Consider the following 16,278-nt stretch of genomic DNA (forward strand, 5'->3'; position numbering starts at 1 on the left):
GGGGGACGGGGGAGGGGCTGCGCAGGGACAAGGGCGCTGAGGCCCTTGGGGGCTGGGCTGTGTCCTCCCCACCTTCCAGCAGGACTGGTGTTATGGTTAGTCAGTCGGGTGGAAGGTGAGCAAGGGCAGCCCGAGGACAGGCATTGGAGGGGACGACACGTTCCCGTCTGCTCAGAATCTGCAGCCTGACAAGATGAAATTTCCATGCATGGGCAGACACTGAGATTGAAACCAGAGAGGGGCTCGGCCCAAGGTCAAAGCCGCCGGGAGAACCTGCCACACCAAGAACCCATAGGTGGCTCTGAGAGCAGGGATCCCTGGGTCCTACAGCCATCCGTGGCCTTCGTGGGTGTATTTTATCCCAGGGGCTCGGCTAAGACCTGTGGGCTCATGGCTGAGCCACGGTCAGTCGTTCAAGCCTCCAAGTCACATCTGTCATTTATGACGCGCCTACCGTGTCCTCAGTTTATACAAGGAGTCACTGTGTCCTTATCCACTCAAGCCGTGGACGGGAGATGCCCTGGGCCTCCAGCGCCAAGTGTGTGTCAGGCCAGGTGTGCCGGGCACGGGGGAGGCTCACACCCAGGCGTGACAACCCCCAGGAGTGCAGGGCCGGGCTGTCCCCAGACTCCCTGAGTTGTGCCACACACCACGGGCATTGGGAGGACAGGGCAGCCAGCCCCGAATCTTGTCCCTGAGCCCGCGCAGCGGAGGCCTCGTGAGCCCCCCACAGGCATCGAAGACAGCAGGGGAATATCTGCAGTCAGGCTACCTAGACCTGGAGGCCTGCCTTCCTGGGCACAAAGCTGCCTCTTCCTTACAATCACCTCCCATTCATTCCGTCCATTCGGGTCCCCTTGTATTCAGGGGCATTTATGAACCACCTGCTGGCTGCCAAGAACTGGGAACAGAAAGGCAGCGTCCTGGCCCTCAAGGATCTCACAGAGCAGCGAGGGACGAGTCAGAAACGGAACACAAGGCCGTGCGGGCAGCCCCGAGAGAGGGGCGGAGGGGGGATGCTGCCGTGCTTACAAAGGTGGGCCCCAGGGTTGAAACGCCACGGACCCAAAGGCCAGCTGCACTACCAACACGCCACGTGGCCTTGCCCAATGACAGGACTTGTCCAGACTTCAGTTTCCCCATCTGTAGCCTGCCTCCCGGGGTGGGCTGAGGACCGACGTCGTGCGGGTAGCACTGAAAACACACAGTGTGCCCTCAGTGAAGGCTACGTGAGCACGAGGGGGGGCCGCAGCCCCGGCCGGAAAGTCTTCCCCAGGGGGCAACGCCCGAGCAAAGCCTGAAAACAAGGGGTGATTCAGGGGGAATCTGACGACGAGCTGAAGATCCCAGCAAAGCCTGTCATCATCGTGGTTTGGTGGCCGGTGATACTGCTCTTCATTCTGTCGGCCTCATGAAGCCCGAGGCCCAGTGCTCACCCATATGCCACGGCGTTACGTGGCCAGAAAAATGGTAATAATGAGGGCCACGCAGCAAGACAAGCAAACGCTTTAAGTTATATTATAAAATTATAAATTATAAAAGTCGTGTGTATGCTGTTCCCAGGACTGTCCAAGTCCATTCCCATTTGTGGACAACCACTGGGGCGCATGAGAATTGTTTTGCCGTGTACAGTTGCAGGTGGCAGGTTCTTTTTCTTTCAAAGCAAGGTGCTCTTTTCCATTAAAAAAGCTTCAGGCGCCTGTCAAGTGCCAAGTCAGCAAGGCCGCCTGGCAAACGGCATCCCAGCGGCCACAGAGAAGGCCACGTAGCGGTAGAGCAAGCTAGTGGATGGAAGCCACGAGGACACAGGAGCGAGGAAACAGACAATGCCATGTGACCGTGCCGGGGCAGGACAGAGGCCCCTGAACTTCCAGGAGGGCCTCTGGGACGCAGCCCCTGGTCAGAGGGCATCATGCCCAGGTAAGCAGAAAAGGCCAGGCTCCCGGCTACACAGACGGTCTGAGCTCGCCCTGCCAGAGGCAGCACAACCGGGAGGACGCTGAGGGTTCTTGTGTGGAAGCCAGGAAAGGACTCCAGTCCCAAGAGCCCCCGAGGAGCCACTGTGCATCATCTAGGTGGCCACGTGACAGCAGTGGCAAAGGCGGTGGCCCGGCTGCGCCGGCGGCCCCGCCTCCCGGAGGAGGCCTGTGGGGCTCGTGCTCAGCTGCTCCCTGTCTGGCCGGGGACACCCCACACGCCCGGCAGACACACCTGCTCCTTCTCGGAGGCATGCCGTACAGGGGGGCAGATGCTCCTGGGCCAGGGACAGCTTCCTGCAGCGGCTCGCAGGATCGGGCTCAGGACAGCCCCTCCAAGTGGGCCTTACGTGGCTGCTCATGCCACGGGAGCATGCCATGTTTGCTCAGAGGGGAGCGAGGCAACTGGAAGTACTGGACATTCCCGACATGGGGCTGCCGGGCCATGCCGGATATGGCCTTTCACCCACATGACCGCAGGCTGAAGCCCGGGATGGGAGGCTGGGCCACTGTGACTTCTGGGCCTCCTGGACACAGAACCAGATGTCTTCTTGCCCCCACCCAGCCCCCTTCCCTCGAGGGACGACAGGCTGGCCGGGGTGCAGAACACTGCATGGACCACAAGGCTGTGGGGAAGGAGAGGGCAGCTCCCTGAAGACTCTTCTAGAGGCATGGGGACGGACTAACGAGCCACCTAGGAGGAACCGCTTTATGCTGTCCTTTGGGGTTGGGCACGCACCTCTCTGTGGACAATTGTGGTTTTAAGCCACAAAGTTCTGGGGAGCAATGCCAACTGAGGCACCAACGGGGCCCATTTTCCCAAACCTGTGGCCACCGGGAAAGAGGAAGGAGAGGCTGAGGACTGGGGCTTCTGCCGGCGTACCCACACTGGGCCTAGAGAACACATCTCCAGAAAATAAGATCCAAACAAACGTGGTCCGGCTTCCCACAGGTTGTCCCTTCAAAAGGGCCACCCCTGGGGCAGCCCTTCAAGATTCACTTGTTGATTTCCTAACAGAGCAAACAACAGAATGGGTTTGATAAACCTACTTTTTAATAGGAAAGTTACATCAGGAAAGGACCCAGAATCACCACCAGCTGTCCTGACGAAGGACTTCAGTCCCCAGATCCGGGTGGTGTGGGCCTGACCGCCACCAGGGCGGGGCCCTTGGGACCACAGCTCCAAGAGGAGGCTGGAGACATCGGGGCCAACGACACTGTGGGGACACTAAGCCGAGGGCCACGGGAGGGGTGCGGACAGCGATGCCCGATGGGGAAGACTCGCGAGTGGGGAGAGAGGAGAAGAGAGGAGCTGGGTGGGCAGAAGTTAGAAATGGAAAACAGGAGGATTTCAGAGAAATCCTGGCAGCTTTGGAGGGGACGCACACAATGCCATTCTGCAAATCCAGGCGATGGCTCTGGGTCACCGTAGCCTCTCAGAGACCGAGGGACCAGGCCAGGCTGACGCAGGGAGCTCGCGTAGCAGGGTAGCTGAGTGGCAGGCTGGTGGGCCGGCGGATCTTCAGCACCAGCTCTTCCCTGAGGGCCCCGCTTCCTACCCCAGCCACGAACTCCTGGCTGACTTTGCTGGCTTCCTATTCTTCTCCCCGCCCACTGGCTGGCTCCCGTGTTCCCCATCCTCCCTGCTGATACTCCCTCCCACTGCACAAGCCGTCCAGCGCTCCAGCTCGGGAGCTCGGAGCCCAGAGCCCCGGGTGGTTTGCAAGCAGCCCACGCTCCACCCTGGCCCCGCAGCTCAGATCACCCCTTCATGCTATTTATGTGCAGATCTGCTCTCCCCACGGCACAAGGCTTGTCTGTTCCTCTTTGAGGCCCCCCCCACCAAGCTGCCTACAAGAAGAACTGGCACATCAAAGATACTCAAGCACCTAATGAATCTAAATTTCCTAGAATCACTTCGTGTGACCAGCGTGAGGACAATTCCTGGGTGGAGGGTGGTTCCAAGAAGGTACAGCTTGTCCTCTGCACCAGCTATGAGCCCCTTGGGGTGGTACAGCCGAGAACACTGACTCTGATCACAACCTGCTTGGATTTGAGCCCCAGCCCCACCACGTATCAGTGCCCTGTGTGACCTCGGACAGGTCACTTAACCTCTCTGTGCCTTGGATTGCTCAGCTGAGAATGACAGCAATAATCTCCACCTCTCTGTGTTCTCCTGAGCATTACAGGACGTGCAGGTGCTCAGAACGGTACTGCGTACCCCGCGGGCGCTGCAAAAGTGTGCACGTTAGCTGCTACTGTGGGTTTACAGTGCCCCCCGCCTCCAGCCCAGGCACCGGTGGGATGCAGACCTCCAGTGAGGCTTCTCGAAGGACCAGATCACCACAGAGGCATTGGCTGAGGCCCGGACATCCGTGCGACTATGGGACGGGACAAGCTGTCCTCTTCTTGGCATCACATGATGGCACTGGGTGGACCATGCGCGCCCTGAGCTCCCGCACCGCCCCCCACCGGCCTGCCCTCCTGTGGGTGGCACGCACAGGAACGTGGTGCCCTCGCGGCCCATCCTTGATGAGAAGCCGATGGTTACTCAGGCCGAGGAGACTGAGCTGCCCTTCCTGGTCCCTGCAGCTGAGGGATGGGCTGAGGTCCGGCCAAGACCAGGAGGCTGCCTGCACGCCTTCTGACCTCGAGGCCACGTGGTAGAGGAACACGGAGCTGCAGTCCTGGCTTGCGGCCCTCGTTGGGCCCCTCCCATGCAGGACCTCGGCCATCTCTCCCACTCTGGGAGCGCCCCCTCCGCTCCCCCCTCCGTTCCCCTGCCCCTCGCCCCCGGGACGGTTCTTACTGGTGTTACTACTACTGACACCCCGCAGATTTCAGGGCACAGGAGGCTTGGGCCGGGCCCCGCTCTGCCTTCTGAACCCACTTCTCTGGGATGGCGCAGTTCGGCAACTAGCCTCCTCCCCTCCCAGAGGCCTGGCTGGGTCTGGGAAGGGGACAGGGAAGGGACAGAAGCCCTCGGGGGACAGATAGCCTGACAACAAGACACCACAGCTCTATGCAGAGGCTACTGAACAGCATAAGGACTGTGCAACCAACACAAACAGACCCGAGGACAAATCAGGGGAGAGTTCCCCGAGGGGGTTGGGGGCCAAACCACCCCCCCTCAGTGAGATGCCAGAAACAACCGAAGCTACAGGAAACCCCTTCCCACAGACGGCAGCCCCACAGGAGGGGCACCCCCTCTCGGAGCGGCTCGTTCGGGCAGAACTCGAACCCCACACGGCGGCCCCGGGACCCACATCAGGAAGCAGACTCGGGGTGGGGTCGAAGTTCCCCCACCCCCGACAGAAGTCCGATTGCTCAGCTTGATCGCCACTTTATTCACCTCTCTCTCTGGCCATTTCCAGAAATGAATTTCACCCTCCTTGGGTGCGTTTTTGGAACAATTTAGAATTTTCATTCTTATGAGCTGCTGACCGAGGCAGAGGAGCCCTGGAGGGCATTCAGCGTGTTCTGAGCTGTAGCAGCCCCGCTGGGACCGAGAGACTCGGGACGAGAGCATATCCATAAATGTGCATCTTGTAAATGTGAACTGATTCCACTTCTGAGTCACCTCTTCAAGGGTGACGGTGTTCAAAGGCAGTTCTGTTCTCTCTTATGCTCCTTTCCTTGCACGTCGCCAGTGGGGATGGGCACCCAGAGGGTCTGGAGGCCGGGGAGCAGCTGAAACCTCCAGCACCACCAGCCTCCTCTCTAAAGGAAAGATCGGCATGGAGTCAGGACCTCCCTGCATTTCAGACTTGGCACGTCACCTGCTGACAAGCCCTGGGCCACCTCCCATGGGGCTCAGAAAAGCAGGTGCGAGGGGCGAGAGGCATCTGTCATTCACGAAGGTAGCACACCCACCGAGGTCCCGGGGATAGCAGCGTGTACATTCAGTGTAACTGGCTGATGAGCCAAACAAAAATGGTCATTTGTGCCACATTACCTGTATTTACAATGAATGGCAGGCGTATGTCATTATTGTGACTGGTAAACTGTCCCTGTTTCTATGCGTTGTTTCCAAAGATAAGCAATTGAAGGACCCAGTAAAGGAATATTGCTACTCATAGATGCTCTTTCTTAGGATGCTTTGGGCTGGAAGAGACACAAAGCCAACCCAAACTAGCTGAACTGGTACGAAGCACTTATTAACTCCAATGATGAGAAATCCAAAGGGAGTTCGGAGGCGGGGTTGGGAAGTAGGTCACCAGGGTCACCAAGGGCCGGGGCACTTTCCAGCTCTGCACGGACACTCTGAGGCTTCAACCTCAGGCTGGTGCCCAGGTGGCTTCGGCAGTCCCAGGAGCCTTAATCCCGATGGGACAGGTCAGGAGGAGGACAGCGAGCCTCTTCCCGTGGCCCTGTCCTAGGCATGAATGATCACTGAGTCACCTGTCTGCGTCTGCACCAGTCCCTCACAAGAGGGGCGCAGTTAGGAGACACGGGGCCGAGCCAGCTTGGCAGAGAGGATGCCGACTTTCGACCTCACTCTTGCCCCACGGGGTGCTTACCCGGAAGCAGGTACCCCCTCTCTGCTCCTGCCTCTGGGCACTTCCTCCCAGGCAACCAGATGCTCCGAGTCACCCTGGTGACGGACGCACAGCGCTGTTGCTCAATGTCACGGAGTTGTACACTGAAAAAATGTCCGAAACGGTATGTTTTATGTTAGTGTACTTTAGCACAGTAAGAAACGTCCCCTGGGGACGTCTGCTGACTCAGCAGTTACCGGGAACCTTAGGGTTCCTAAGGTACAGACAGGTGGGTCTGTACCCGGACACTCAGGCCCCAGAGAGCAGCCTGTGGGAGCCTCACTCATGCGCCATCTCCCCACGACTGGACTCCATTCTTCTGTGGCCTCTGGAGTCGGGGCAGAATCCCTTTCTCCTCCCTGACTAGCATGCCAAACTGACTAAAGAGATCCAGTGCTGGGGGACAGAGGGTGTGCACTCCAAATCAGGGCTCCTGGCCGCCTGGGGGCACCCTGGCTGGGGACCCCAGAACACACCACTCCGGCCATGTCCCTCTGACTCTGCTCTGCAGCCACCCCACCCTGCAGCTCCCGGAGACTGTGCATCACCCCCTTTAACAAGGTCCTTCTGAGCCATAAGGACAAGCCATCCATCCACCTGCCAGGGAGCCACTGGGAGGGGAGTGCTCCTCCTGCTGATCGTCAGATTGCTGAGCCAAGGAGGGAATGACAGGGCCAGACAGAGCCACTGCTGCAGCGGACGGATCTCTCAGAACAGGACTCATTAGGTGGAGGAAGACTTATCTGGGGCTTTGCAACCCCAGGCAGTTCTAGAGCTGGGGCGGGCAGGACTCAGCCCTGGGCCAGATGCCAAGGCAGGCTCTGGGGAGAAGCTCAGCAGCAGACATTTCCTATTAGGGCAAGAAGACTGCAATGTGACAGGTTGAATTTGTGTTCAGAGCGTGGTTCCCTTTGATATTCTGGTAGTGAAGACTAGCCACTGTGGGCTCCAATCCGTCCAACGTGGGGCTGAAAAATGGGTGGCTGGTTAGGGTGCACGGTTCACATGGAAACGACTATTTCTTCCTCTTGGAAGCGGCACCGGGAAATCTTGTCCTCTGCTGGACTCCCGGGACACCCCACAGCTTCCCGCAGCAGCCACAGTGCTGGCCGAAGCTGGCCCAGGCATCGCCCCCCACCCTGCCCCACACTTCCCCACTGTCACCTGGCCATTCCCACTGAATGTCACCACTCCCACCAAGCTCCCCAGCACCAGACACCAGCCGGGCCTAGCCACGGGGCCTAGGGACCTGCTCACCTGCATCCTGCCTGCCTCTCGCATCACCCACCTGGACAACCAGGCCAGGCCAGTCTTTGCAGGCACTCTCTGTCCCCAGCTGGGGGTGGTTCTAACTGTGCTCCCCTCTGCTTTGTCTCCCGTCCTACATGTGCCAACGGCGCAGAGTGACAAAGCTCGCTGTCCCTTGTGCGCCGGGCCCATTCAGGTGCTCTGCCCACAGAGCCTCACGTAGTCCTTATAAACCCCTAGAGGCAGATGCCGCTTGCAAGGGAGCAGGAGTCGGGGGCGGGGGGGGCGGGCAGCCAGGTGGGCGGTGGCTGCCAGGCTGTTGGAGTCCACTGGCTCCGTCCCCTCCTAACCTGGAGCAGGCGCGTCAGGGGCTTAGCGTCTCAGGTTCTCCTTTTGCACGATGGGGCTGACGTCACCAGTACCTGCCTCCCAGGTGTCTGCTCGGGCTGCCACACATTCAGAGCTCGCGGTTCTGGAAGCTGGAGGCCCGCGGTCAGGGCGCCAACCAAGGTGGTTTCTGGTGAGAGCTCCCATTTGGCTCACAGACACCTTCTGTGTTCTCATCTGGCAGAGCGGGAGAGAGCAAGCTCTCTGGGGTCTCTTCTGTTTTTTTAAAGATGTATTTATTTGTTTGAGAGAGAGAGCATGTGGGGGGGCAGAGAGGCAGAGGGAGAGAATCTCAAGCAGACTCCGTGCTGAGCATGGAGCCTGACTCTGGGCTGGATCTCATGAAGATGAGATCACGACTGAGCCAAAACCAAGAGGTGGACGCCCAACCGACTGTCCACCCAGGCGCCCCTGGTATCTCTTCTGATAACGGCGCAAATCCCATGACCTCAGAGCCCCATACTTAGGACCCCATTTAACTTAGCCTCCTAAGAGCCCTATCTACAAATACAGGCCTCGAGGGTTAAGTGTGAATTTGCAGGGGGACAAAATTCAGTCCATGGCAACAGGCCAGACATGATGACCACGTGAGTTAATACACACAGAGCTCCTGCAACAGAGCCAGGCACTCGGGAGTCGTGGCATGTGATCCACACCCGTGCCCTTCACCCTGATATCGGGGACACTCTCCACCCATCTCGTAACCGGGGATGGGATGGGGGCAACGGTCCATACCCACTCTGTGTGCTTGCCACCCGTTGAGTACAGGACAAAACTTTCCCTTGTGAGGCCCTCCACCCTGGGCCCCTGATCTGCAGCCCCCGGCCCCGTTCCATTTCCCTGGTTGGCTCAATGCCAGAACCTGACTCCCACCCTCTCTGGGGTGCAGGAATCCTATCACTGCCGCAGGCCAGAACCAGTCCTGGGGACGGTTAGATTGCTCGATAAGGAATTCCACAAGGGCCCACGCCTTCGCCCTCAGAAAGGCGTCCACTGCTCACGCCGGGCAGAGACTGAGGGACGGGAACCAGACTCATGGGCCAAAGTCTATTAAGTGACGTGAGTAACTCCCCAAGGAAATCCCTCAGGGCTGCCTTGGGACTGTGTCAGGGACAATGTCTCCAACACCGTGTCCCTTCCTGGCAACAGTAAGCTCCCCACCCTTGGCTCCCCGAGATGTGTGTTTCCATGAGGTCACCACGACCTATGCCCTGTCTGGTCACCTGTTCTTTTTGCTGACTCTACTCAGTCTCCCTTACTCTGGAAATAATACCTGTAGCTTCCTTTGGGGTCTGCCTGTGCCTCACTCTCCAGCCACAAAATCTGGGAGGGAACCGACTTTGGCCCCCAACTCCTAAGGTGAGCTTGCCATGCCACAGGCCTGGTCGATCCAAGCACTCCGGTCCCCAGGCCACAGTGACCGGCTCGGAGATGGCACATGACTCAAGCCAGGTCAGTTCCAGAAGTTTCCCTGGACTAACTAGGGGGAAAGCCCTCTTTCCAAAGGAATTGCTAGTTTATTTATTTATTTTTTTTAAAGGTTTTATTTATTTATGTGACAGAGAGAGAGACAGCGAGAGAGGGAACACAAGCAGGGGGAGTGGGAGGGGGAGAAGCAGGCGCCCCGCTAAGCAGGGAGCCCAATGCGGGACTTGATCCCAGGACCCTGGGATCATGACTTGAGCTGAAGGCAGACGCTTAATGACTGAGCCACCCAGGCGCCCAGGAATTGCTAGTTTAAAGGACAGAGTCACCACAGGGCACCTGGGAGTCACCACGTGGAAACAGCCCACCTAGAATTCAAACCATATAGGGGAGTGGAACTAGGGTCAAGAGCTGGGAAGAGAAACTGAGTCCTGAGGACATCCCTGAATGCCTGGATCGAGCGAGGCCTGAAATCCACCAGGTCAGTGAAGCAATATATTCCCTCTTCTGTGTAAGGCGGTCGAGCTGGCTTCCTGATCTCCTAATGGAAAGATGATCGCCCACCACCATCTGTTCCCAGAGCTCTATGTGTATTAACCCTCGTGCGACAACAAGCCTGTGAAGTGGGTACTGTTAACACCAGGTTCTGAGGCTCAAAGAGCTTAACCGACCTGCCCAAGGTGAGACAGGGCGAAGCCAGTGATGGCGGGCTGGTGCCCCACTCTGGGAAAGTGGCGGCACACGCTAACTAACCCGCACGGGCCTCTAGACCACCAGTATCAGTCCTGCCCAGATAACAGTTGTGGTTGCCGAACTGACTCAGCGAGTTGTGCACAAGGCAAACGGCATCACCCGCCACAGGCCCGGACCCGGCATGACCTCCAGCCCGCCTCCCCGGGGGGGCGGGGCAGGGAAGGTGTCGTCACCTCCCACTGCGTGCTCTCGCCCAGGCTCTGACACTGCCCTGTGACCTGGGACAGTCCCTTTTGCCTCTGAGCCTTGGGGTCCATGTCTGCAAAATAAGACACCTGGATGGCACATTCCCCAAGAACACTTCCAGCTCTAAGGTTTTGTGACCCTGGTCCTGCGAAAGAGAAGAATGCCATTCTGGCAGAAGCCACACCGTGGGGCCCACGACCTTCCCACTCGGCGAGGGGCGGAAGCACCTGGGGGACACTAAAGCGTTGGCTCAGAGGCCGTCCCAGCAGCCTGCAGGTGGCCGTGCCCCGGGCCAGGCAGCCAGAGCACCTGGTTCGCAGGAACCCTGCCCCGCGGCAGACCCAGGGACTGTGGGAACGCCAGGGTGCTTGTCCCAGCCTCCCTGCCCCGCCTGCAGGCCTGCCCTCCAGAGGTGCCCCCTGCACTCCTACACCACGTGCACAGCCTCCAACAGGGCCTCTCGCCACTGCTCCCTGACCCGCTCTGCCTTCTGTCTCCCCGTCTCCCTCGGCACCCGGCCGCACTGGACAGGTAACCTCCCCACCTCGGGTCTCCTGGCTTCCATTGAAGCCCAGCTTTGAGAGGACAGCACAGGGGGCCGGACCATGCTGAGAGCCCGCTGCATCCGAGGCACTTCTTAAAACCCCTGCTGTATGCTATTAAATGAACATAGCGGACATTATTAGAAAAACAGATGGAAAAAAGTCCCTACTCGTGTTTCCCGAGAAATTCGTGTTCCCAAGATCAAATGTCCTTTCGGTGACCGTGACCCTGGACACCCGTGCGGTGAACGTCCCTCCGTGGAGGAAGGTGACCGCAGGGGCTTCTCTGGGGAGCAGACTGCCGGGTCCTCCCAGCGGCCCCAATACTGCCACGCCCTGGAGCAGCATCTCACTGCCTCTCTGTCCCGCCTATCTGTCTGTCCTGCCCGCATAGCAACTCTGACAACACAGAGTTCGGGGTTTTTTGTTTTGTTTTGTTTGTTTGTTTGTTTTAAGTAGGCTCCATGCCCAACGTGGGGCTTGAACTCGCGGTCAGGATCTGAGAACAAGAGTTGGGCGCTCCCCCCACCCAGCCACCCAGGTGCCCCCTTACAACGCAGGTTGTTAACAGGCCTCAGGGACACCGAAGTGGGGACCAGGAGGATGCACGAGGGAAGAGCTTCTTGGGGTAAACCCGGGGTCCGCACACCCCACACCCTGGGATCCATGAGCTGGGACTAAAGAGTATTACTTCTGTATTTACACTAACCTCCAACTCAGTGTTTGCGTTTCCTTTCCTTCCAGGTGCAGGTGCCATGATGATATTAGTACACCCTGGTCTTCCTCATCAACAGAAGTCATGGTATTTATGTATCACAGTGCAGCTGGGAAGATTTCTCAACACACCATCGACACGAATCACTATTTCAAAGCTACAGCACATATTTGACCTGTGGCTGGATCTTCCCACTTAATGTATTAAATACAGAAACACGGTGTTTCAGTATACAAATTTGGTGGGTTTTTTTTTTAATAATTATTGGTAATTTTGAAAATTATTTTTCAGGATCTTTGTTTTCTTTGTATTTGGCTTCTCTGTATTAAAGGCATTTAAAATGCATTTTTAAGGGTCGGAACCTCTGGATTTGGGTCTTTTTTTAAAGATTTTATTTATGTATTTATTTGAGAAAGAGAGAGAGAGAGTGAGCTGGGGAGGAGCAGAGGGAGCGGGACAAGCAGACTCTGTGCTGAGCGTGCAGCCCAACACGGGGCTCGATCCCACGACCCTGAGATCATGACCTGAGCCACAATCAAGAGTTGAACGTTTCACCGACCGAGCCACCCAGGCGTCCCTGGATTTGGGTCTTTCCGATATCTCCTCCGGGGCTCCAACCAGCCACTCTTCCAGTTCAGACTCTAGAAGGACATTTGGAGGCTCTGGGTGCCAGGGAAGGAGGCAGGCATGGCTGCGAGATGCTGGTCAGAGGAAGGGAGCCCCGCGGAGGCACGTGGCTCAGCAGGTGGGTCAGGAACCTCCCCCACCCGCCCCTGAGGCCACTCTGGCCTACACCTGTTGTCTGCGACGTCCGCTCAGGGTTCTGAGCTTTGTTCTCCTGCTGGAGGCACTCTGCTTAAATCTTCTCTCCTACTCTCCAGACTTTTATTGTATTTTCCACGGTGCCTGTGGGCACCGCTGGGTGTTCTGACACTGTCGGCACGCTCGTGCTCCGGAGGAGCCCCGTTGCTAAGAAACAAATCCCAGATGTATCTTCAAACACACAGCTCCATAAAAGCACATTCCTCCGCACTCAGCTCCGTTCTGCCTGTTCTTGGGCCACTTAGGTTAAACTAGCCGCTGTTCTCCAAAGGTCTGATTTGGAGCCTCAAGGAAAACCCGATGAACTGCTCTAATTACCCAGAGAACCCACTGTCAGAGCTCAGGGCGACAGCCACGGGCAGAAAGGGGGGCAACCGTCCTGGCCACAGCAGCCTGCAGACTCCGAGCAGGGAGGGTGCTTGGGAAGGGGGGCCCCCAGAAGGCCCCGCGCAGGCGGAGGGGGCAAGAAGGGCCCTGACCGGTGGACACAGCTCACGGCACCAGCGAGCCACAGCCCTGTTCTGGGCTGTCCTGTCCTTTTGGAATTTCTAGGAGCCACGGGGCTCACCATGCCCTGCAGAGTGGCTCCAAGTTAAACATGCTTTAGACCAAATCTGACCACAGCTTCTGTCCCTGGAGGGCCCCAGGCTTCCCCACCCCAACACACGTTCCCAGACGAGAATAGTGTTTAACCAGGGAAAAAAAAAAAACACACACAGGGGCAGAGGACCTCAACGGACGTTTCCCCAGAGAAGATGCACGAGTGGCCAACAGGTACACAGACATTGCGAATCACCAGGAAAACGCAAATTAAAGCCTCAACGGGCTCTCCCCTCAGACCTTCAGAATGGCCATCATCGAAAAGACCGGACATGACAGGTGCTGACAGGCGCCGGCGAGGACATGCAGGAAGGGGACGGTCGTGCGCTGTCGGTGGTGATGCAAGCTGGTGCAACTGCTCTGGGAAACAGCGTTCAGGGTCCTCAAGAAATAGAAGCATCGAATGATCCAGCAATTCCACTTCTGGGTATTTATCCACAGAGAATGAAATCACTGTCTGAGAGACACAGCTGCCCCCATGTTCCATGCAGCCCTCTGGCCAGCTCAATGTCCGTCGAGGGACGAACAAAGAAAACGTGATATATACACAGTGGAATATGATCCCGCCTCGAAATCAGAACAAAACTCTGCCATTTGCGACATGAATGAAGCTTGAGGGTTTGAGGCTCCGTGATGTAAGCCCGACACAGAAAGACACACGCTGTGTGATCTCACGTGTGGAACCGAAAAAGCCCAGCTCACAGCGACAGAGAGCAGAATGTGGGTACTGGAGGCTGCACCACGGGGGAGAGGGGAGAAAAATCAGTGACTTTGGAGCCTGGAAAAGACATGTAATCCTCACCGTGCTCCGGGCACTATTCCAGCCGAGAGCCAAGCTGCCTGCCACTGAGGCATTATTTAAAACAAAAACAAAAACAAAAACAAAAACCTTTACATTAAATGTGTGTTACAAGAAGAGGCTGGTGCAGCGTGGGTGCTGAGCCCCACTCCAGCTGGGACGGTGAGCCACTTTCCGGCCACGTGCCATGCCAAATTCCTCTGGGCAATTTCAGGGCAAACAAAAATGCCTGCAGAGCCCTCAGAGCACATCACCCCCCTCCCCGCCTTGCCAGCCAGGCACAACCCTGCAGTGAGCCGTGCCCCCAGCCCCACGACTCCAGAGGCACAGAATGTCAGCCCACACTCCGGGTTCACCTTCTTCCTCCTCTTCAAGAAACACACTCAACAAACCCCAAGTCGACAGCAGCTGTGTGGCCACAGACTTCCGTAGACGGGCCGGTCCGCGGGCCTTTTCCACTTCGCGGGGTGCTCTGTGCCTGTCTAGCACACTTCCCGAACACACCCTTGTTCAGTGCACATTCCAGGCATCCATCGGCGTGCCGCTGACACGCGCAACCTCTCCTGGACACCGCGGGTCGGCTCTCCAGAGATGGAGATGGGTAACTCCGCCACTCGGGGAGTCTGGCACGTTCTCCCCTGGGTGTCCGTGTTCGAATTTCTGGTACTACCTAAATAAAAACAGTCAACACAAAGCCTTTCTAGTAATTCGTACTTGCTTATGATTCATGATTCCGTATGAATCAAACCCCTCAGCTGCGCTAGGCAGCACCTGGCGTGGAGCGCCCAGCCCGATGCTGCTCTGCCATCTCAGGCTGACACTGCCACCTGAAACTCCTTTTTCTGGCCGTTTCTCTCCCCAAACGTTTTTAGTTATTAGAAATCTCTCTCTTATTTGTTCTGCTTCTCCCTTGATCTCTCTGTACATTCCATTCTCTGGGAAATAAAGCTTAACGGTGAGGCCTCTCCATGAGCCAAGGCAAATGTCTAGCATCACTGATAAGAAGGTGGTGCCACTGGGTCCCTCTAACTCTTCTTCTAATCAAACCTGCTTTTTCTCAACTACTGGCATTCTAGAGGACTATAAAATGTCTTCTTATTCAATGCCTTCTTGTCTTGTTTAACAGCTAATATTTGTTACATTTTTATTTTCCATTGCAAACGTTCAGCATTTTAGCAGTATTGTGAATTAGAATGGATTTTTTTTTTTTTTTTTTATGAATCTGATTCAAAGGGAAAGAGTCTCCAGGCTCTCCACCGCCCCTTGGGCAGCTCCAAGGTCGGATCCTCCAAGGCTTTGTGAAGCCAAGGTTTGGCGAGAGAGTGCAGGTCACTCTGACATGGGCTGGACCACTGATGGGCCACGCAGGTGCCCGTGACCCCCCACCCAGGGGATGGCCCCCTTCTCCCCTGACCAGGCCCACTCCCCAGAAGCCTAGGGTGTCGGATGTGGTGATTAGGGGTCTAGGTCTCTGCCATGATGTGGATCCCTGGAACCAGATCTGTAGCATTTGAGGGAGGAAGCAATGGGGTGGCTGCCAAATTCACCACCTACTCCCCCCCAACACTGCTATCAACCTCAGCCTTCAATGTGCAAAAAATCCCCACAAAAAAATCATGTTTATGGAAATTATATCACCATGGCAACCATAAAGGTCTCACAAGTATTTTTAAAATAGCAAATTAACAAAACCCACTTACAAAAATCTAAAATCTGTTCCTTTATGAACATTAGTGAACATACAGATTCTAACAAACACAAAACGTGTTTTGTGGCACGAGGGCCAGAAGTCAGTAAAAAGGGCTCTCGACCCTGGATTCACTGGGGATGGAGGGTTGAACCTGTGAAAACAAAGTTTTATTTTTCTCGTGAGAGCTCGCACTTTGGATTTATTCTGGAAAATGACACCAAGCTCTCCAGGTGCAGAAAAATGTGGGTAAGAGACCTGCATTGCTGAAATACTAATTTTTTACTTTCTATTTTCACATCCCTGATGTTATTACCTTCTCTACTCTGCAAGACTATTCCATTTTTAACTCATAGGTTTTTAGCCATTGCATAAGGTTCTGCCGCTGTGATTTAGCCTGGCTGAATCTCTATTATAAAACCTGCCTCTCAGAAGTCTGCACACAAATCACAAGGAGGGGGAGAAAACCAGACTCAGAAGAACCCAACTCGAACTCCTCTGCTTCCTAAAAACGTAATTGGTATGGCTAGCAAAGGGGCTCCTTGCAAGTAGACGGTGCGCTAATCTTTGGTGTCTTTTGTGAAGACTTAACACGTAACG

The 16,278-nt window shown here is 56.4% G+C and overlaps 1 protein-coding gene across 3 annotated transcripts in view; it reads right to left on the bottom strand.

Annotated features, from left to right (window-relative positions):
• Positions 1-16,278, bottom strand: part of STUM (stum, mechanosensory transduction mediator homolog) — a 58,439-nt gene that overhangs the window by 23,659 nt on the left and 18,502 nt on the right. Inside the window, exon 2 of one of the 3 annotated variants that reach the window (XM_027613429.2) lies at positions 14,367-14,661. The exons of the other annotated variants lie outside the window; for them this stretch is intronic. Coding sequence (XP_027469230.2) covers positions 14,474-14,661 — 188 coding nt within the window. The 3' untranslated portion in view covers positions 14,367-14,473. Of the gene's footprint in view, positions 1-14,366; positions 14,662-16,278 lie in introns of those variants that run through there. 3 annotated transcript variants of the gene reach the window in all.

The sequence above is a fragment of the Zalophus californianus genome, chromosome 10 (assembly GCF_009762305.2).
Source record: "Zalophus californianus isolate mZalCal1 chromosome 10, mZalCal1.pri.v2, whole genome shotgun sequence".
NCBI lineage: Eukaryota > Metazoa > Chordata > Mammalia > Carnivora > Otariidae > Zalophus > Zalophus californianus.